General features: G+C 42.6%; 1 protein-coding gene across 2 annotated transcripts in view; it reads left to right on the top strand.

Annotated features, from left to right (window-relative positions):
• SYTL5 (synaptotagmin like 5) overlaps positions 1-6,000 on the top strand; it is a 100,350-nt gene that overhangs the window by 55,744 nt on the left and 38,606 nt on the right. For both annotated transcript variants that reach the window (XM_024764569.1, XM_024764570.1), the window contains exon 5: positions 741-875. In XM_024764569.1, coding sequence (XP_024620337.1) covers positions 741-875 — 135 coding nt within the window. The remainder of the gene's footprint in view (positions 1-740; positions 876-6,000) is intronic.

Here is a 6,000-nt window from a genome sequence, read left to right on the forward strand (position 1 = left end):
AGTAAATGAACTAGTCTCTCCAGATACCATCACAAAAAGAATATAGCTTTGGTTTTTTAATCCAAGTGCATTTGGAAAGATCCATGTTTCAGGCCTTTGGTAGCCTGGATTGTGACTTGAATCTTGGTTTCTGAAAAGCTCTTTTTAAGTTCCTGGTAATTTAGTGCAATGGGCATGCGATCAAATTTCATCTGGTGTGAGCCATTCCATTGTTCAAACTTATTACCCCAGGGACATGGGTGCCGTCACTTATTCCACAAGAATTGTCTGGGTTCTAGTACGTGCCAGGCATCTCTCTAAACTCAGGGGACCTAGCAGGGAACAAGAAGAACAGAGTTGCTGCTCTCAGGGAGCTGCAGTCTAGTAAGTTGCTACCTCAGTTGCTCTCAGAGGATCACCCTAGCTCTCCTCTCTGAGCAAGGTGAGTTCAAGCTCCCTTTTCTCAGTATCCTATAAACAGGCTCTGCCCAGGCGTTGCTTCTCCATTCTCAGGTGACAGTGGCGAGTCCCCAAAGTCAATGGTCTTCTTCTTAGGAGGGACAGAGGCCTGGCTTACCAGCAACTGGTACAGCCTTGGGAGCCTACCAGAACCTTTGACACTCTACTGCAGAAGCCCTGGGGACTGTCCAGAATTTCTCAGCCCCAAGTCTGCTTGAAAGAAGAATTATTTACTGTTGAAAGTACTTTTAAATATATATATATATATATATATATATATATGTGTGTGTGTATAATTTCAGATTTCTTCTTAGCAAGTTCAGATCAGCAACCAGAGGAGAAATTGTAACTTCAAAAACTGAAAGTGGGCGGAGCTACAGCTTGGACTTAGACAGCCAAAATTTTCGGAGTTTAAAGTCAGCCCCTGGTTCAGACAGGTAAGACACATACAGATTGGCCAATGGGATAGCCTGAGGATAAGGTTGATGAATTTCCATCCAAACAGTGCTTCTGGACACCTGTAAAGTATTCCCTCTCGGAGATCTAACGCATAATGTGAAAAGCCAGGAGGATGCATTTTAGTTGAAATGGAAAGCACTTACACTTCTGGGATTATAGCTATTGAAATGATCTGTGTTACCTGCATGGCTGAGACTTGATGTTTTGGGACTCAGGGCTGCAGTTCAGATGGAGAGATCCAGGAAAATAAATTATTTTCATTGATTTCTTGATATTTTTCTGTTTAAGCTTCTGAAAAAGAAACCTCTAAGTGTCATACATTCCTTGCAGCTTTTTTTAAAATATAAATTTATTTATTTATTTATGGCTGTGTTGGGTCTTTGAACTGTCCTCCGCATTGGCAGGTGGATTCTTAACCACTGTGCCACCAGGGAAGTCCCCTGCAGCTTTCAAAAAATTAAAAATAATTTCATTTGAATTGCCTCAGAGAATTTCCATAAATTCCACTTCTTTCTAGTTCCACCACCTCTAACTGGTTGTCAGTGGGCCAGCTCCTCAAACCTCCTGTGCATAGAGCTATCACCTTGTCAAGAAAAGTAAAGAGAGAAAGGATAGCTAAGAGCGTAGTCATTTCATATCAGGCTTGATGTTCTTTATCCTGTTGGGGCATAAGTCAAGGCTTATTTTCACGACCGGTGTATTATCAAAGGCAACGATGAGAAAAAAGATCTACCCTCGTGTTTCATTAAGAGCACAGGTACTCTCATACTGATACCTTTTTCCCTACAGCAGCGGTCCCCAGCCTTTTTGGCACCAGGCGCCTGTTTTGTGGAAGACAGTTTTTCCCCGGGGGTTCCGACAGTAACTCAAGCGATGGGGAACGGCAGATGAAGCTTCAATCGCTTGCTGGCTGCTCACCCCCTGCTGTGTGGCCTGGTTCCTAACAGGCTGCGGACCGCTACCGGACCCCTGCCCCGTAGCATTCCTCTAAACCAGTGTCACTTTATGTAAAACTGCACAGAAAAAAATAAGCATAAGATAAATCACTTCTCATCCACTATCAAAAGATTATCACTGGGGCTTCCCTGGTGGCGCAGTGTTTGCGAGTCCGCCTGCCGATGCGGAGGACGCGGGTTCGTGCCCCGGTCTGGGAGGAGCCCACGTGCCGCGGAGCGGCTGGGCCATTGGGCCATGGCCGCTGAGCCTGCACGTCCGGAGCCTGTGCTCCGCAGGGGGAGAGGCCACAGCAGTGAGAGGCCCGCGTACCGCAAAAAAAAAAAAAAAAAAAAGATTATCACTGTATTCACTCTTTTCCAAATTTTTAAGAATGTAGATTTATTTCCTTTATGATAAAAAAAATACTTTAAACCCTGGTTGCGTTTGTCCTTGAAGTCATTTCCTTTGACTTCCCTTGGGGTAGCCCCCGTCGTGTCCCACGAAAACTTTATATAAAGAAAAAAGCTCATTTTGGGTTTTGATTGCTGAATTCCTGACTCTCAGTCAGTGATCAAGATTATTTAGAGATGCTAAGCATCTCGCTTAGTGTTGCTATTTTTTTGTTTGTTTGTTGCGGTACGCGGGCCTCTCACTGCTGTGGCCTCTCCCACTGCAGAGCACAGGCTCCAGACGCACAGGCTCAGCGGCCGTGGCTCACGGGCCCAGCCGCTCCGCGGCACGTGGGATCTTCCCGGACCGGGGCACGAACCCGCGTCCCCTGCATCGGCAGGCGGACTCTCAACCACTGTGCCACCAGGGAAGCCCAGTGTTGCTATTTTTGTTCAGCCTAGTGGGGACTCGGTGGAGGAGCCCTCTTGGTTCATATTTCAGGCTGGCATTTAAAAGGGAAAATATATATACATAACGAGGAAAGATGGAGTCCCCCGTTAAAAACACTTAAAGTCTCCTGGCCCAACAAACATTAAATTATTGCATTTTAAATTAATTTGTCTTATAGTTACTCAACAAGAGTAAGGGGCATGCTCTCCAGCATCACATTGCTTACGCCGTTCTTTCAGAATCTACCTGCCTAGGTTTATTCCTTGAGTCTTAACTACTGCTGGGTATAAATACAGTTGACTGTGGAATAACACAGGGGTTAGGGGGCCGACCACCCCCCAACACACACACTGCCCAGTCAAAAATCCGAGTATAACTTGACAGTCAGCCCTCTCTATCCACGGTTCCTCTGTATCCAGGGCTTCACCCGACTGTGTATCGTGTAGTACTATAGTATTTACTGTGGGAGAAAAGTCCGTGTATAAACGGACCCATGCAGTTAAAGCTATAAAGCCATACGGACTTGTTTCACCAAAGACTGGTGTATTGACCCAGGGGTTTTCTTGTTGTAAACTGGAAGGTCATCCCTAAGTAGATTTTATATTTTAAATTGTAAATACCCGAGATGGTTTATAGATAGGATATAGCAGTCAGGGTGCTTTGGCTGAAGCATGCCAAGAACAATGTTTTCGCATGAAGGAAGAGAGTGAGGATGTTTGGGAGATCAGTAGAACAACATGTCCTTTTCCTAGAACATGTATTTATCACAGTGATGACTCATTAATGGACTGCCATAGCAAGATGAATTACCTTATCCCCAAATTATTCCTTAGAAAAGTTGGGGCAGGAGGTGGCCCATCTTTTCTTCAGTCCCATCACGTAAAGATGTTAGCTTCTTTTTGTTTGCTTGGAGCTGCAATAATTCTGCAAAGCCAAGTGGTAAAGCTGGCAGACTCTTTTCTCCTTAGGTTCTGCAAGCAGAATTGCAGCCTCCCTATAAATCCTTTTTAATATGGAACAGCATGTTCCCCAAAAGAGAAGTGCAAGATTCTGGTCTCTTTGGTCTATTACCTGACCTAGCTTAGCAATTAATTCCCCTTTCTCTTCCTCAGTGCATGTTTCTTCATAGTTTGTTGCTCTTTTCCTGAAGCAGTTGGGCTTGGGCATCCTTTTTTAAAACTCATAACATATCAGAGTAGAAATGATGTTTTAGTAGATGCCTGGTTAGAGTTTATTTCTTCTCAGTAGTTTCAGAGCAGGGAAATGTGTGAATGGCTTAGTCAAGCCTCAGCAGCCTCTCAGAGGAACATGGCAAATGGCTCTTCACTGGTTGCTAGGGACTTGACACATGAGGCAGATGAGATCTTTTAAAAAGAATGCAAATGTGAAATATAATTAATAAACAGAATGCTCTTCAGGGCAGTGATTCCTAATTCCTTTCACTTCGATGACTTGTCCATACGGTGTGATTGGCGAGATACCTATCTTAAATCTTACTCTCCTAGAAACGAACCCTCAGGCAGGGATTCCTAAGTGAGGAATTTGTTAATTGAAATGATTCCAGGAGGAACGAGTAAGGGAAGAAGACAGACAGAATAAAGAAACGGAGGAAGATAAGCGATGTGCTATCTCAGGTGAGGTCTGAGTTTGAGAACTCAGCCTGATCCTGCAAGGGATTCTGGAACATAAAGTGTCCCCAGGTTTTTCCATTTTGAACAGCTGAACCATTGCACTTCTGTCCCAATCAGTCATTGTCTGTAGGTTCCCTTAGACAGGGTTTCCGTATTTAGCAAATAATGACACAGGATGCCCAGGTAAGTTTTAGTTCCAGATACAGGACTTTTTAAAAAGCATGTTTCATGAAATCTTATTTTCATATACTATGTAAATAGTAGTATATTTTTATACTAAAAACTCCTTGATTGTTTATCTGAAATTCAGATTTAACTGAGGGTCAGGCGAGGCACACCTTAAGGCATGTCTTGGCCTCCAATGCTAAAGGCAAATCTCTGAAGGTCATAGGTGCAAGCCATTAGCAGAAAAGCACCCAGAAGCTAGGGATGCCTGTGTGGAGCCTGGTACAATGGATCTGAGGGGATCTGGGTGCGACATCAGTAGTGTCCCCTAAAAGACAGAAAGGAAAAGTGGAACTTGGAAGTGAAATTTTATTCTGTTCAGTAACAAATGGATAAAGGATGCTGCTGTGCTTCTCAGCAGCATTTCTATCATGACATTGGGGGATATGGCAAGCATTTAACCATGGGAACCTGTACCTTCTGATAACCAACCAATTTCTCATATACCCCCCAGCATCCCCTGCCCAAGCACATTCCAGTTTTCTCCAGTTCTTTTTATTTTAACATCTTCATTGGAGTATAATTGCTTTACAATGGTGTTAGTTTCTGCTTTATAACAAAGTGAATCAGTTATACATATACATACGTTCCCGTATCTCTTCCCTCTTGCGTCTCCCTCCCTCCCACCCTCCCTATCCCACCCCTCTAGGTGGTCACAAAACAACGAGCTGATCTCCCTGTGCTATGTGGCTGCTTCCCACTAGCTATCTATTTTACATTTGGTAGTGTATATATGTCCATGCCACTCTCTCACTTCGCCCGAGCTTACCCTTCCCCCTCCCCGTGTCTTCAGGTCCACTCTCTAGTAGGTTTGTGTCTTTATTCCTGTCTTACCCCTAGGTCCTTCATGACATTTTTTTTTTCTTAGATTCCACATATATGTGTTAGCATGCGGTATTTTTATTTCTCTTTCTGACTTATTTCACTCTGTATGACAGACTCTAGATCCATCCACCTCACTACAAATAACTCAATTTTGTTTCTTTTTATGGCTGCGTAATATTCCAAACATTTATGCCAAATCGAAACAGAATTCAAAATATTTAATGACTGAAATCCTCCTTTAATCAAGGTATCATCATACACTTACTCAGCCATCTCATTCATAGATTCATTTCCAAAAATCTACTGGGTATGTTTAATAATTATTTACCAAAAGTTTCATATATTTAGGCAATTTGGTTATTACTAGGTATCTTTATTATTAGTGATTGTAGCTATAACTCAATCTAAAGGATTTTAAAAAATACTGACAACCTTATAGTCACAGAAAATTGTTTTAAAAATTGAATTTAAAACCACCTGGGTGTATTTGTCATATAGAAGTATGACAGAATGGTTAATAAAAGACTTTATAGCATAAATATGTATTACATTGGGATACAACTCTTTGGGGAAGTGGACTGGAAATATGATTTAAAGAAGAAAGAGGACTGATAGGAAACTTCTAATTGTTAATGATGATCTTGTT

Source organism: Neophocaena asiaeorientalis, unplaced genomic scaffold (genome assembly GCF_003031525.2).
Source record: "Neophocaena asiaeorientalis asiaeorientalis breed wild unplaced genomic scaffold, Neophocaena_asiaeorientalis_V1.1 scaffold870, whole genome shotgun sequence".
Classification (NCBI taxonomy): domain Eukaryota; kingdom Metazoa; phylum Chordata; class Mammalia; order Artiodactyla; family Phocoenidae; genus Neophocaena; species Neophocaena asiaeorientalis.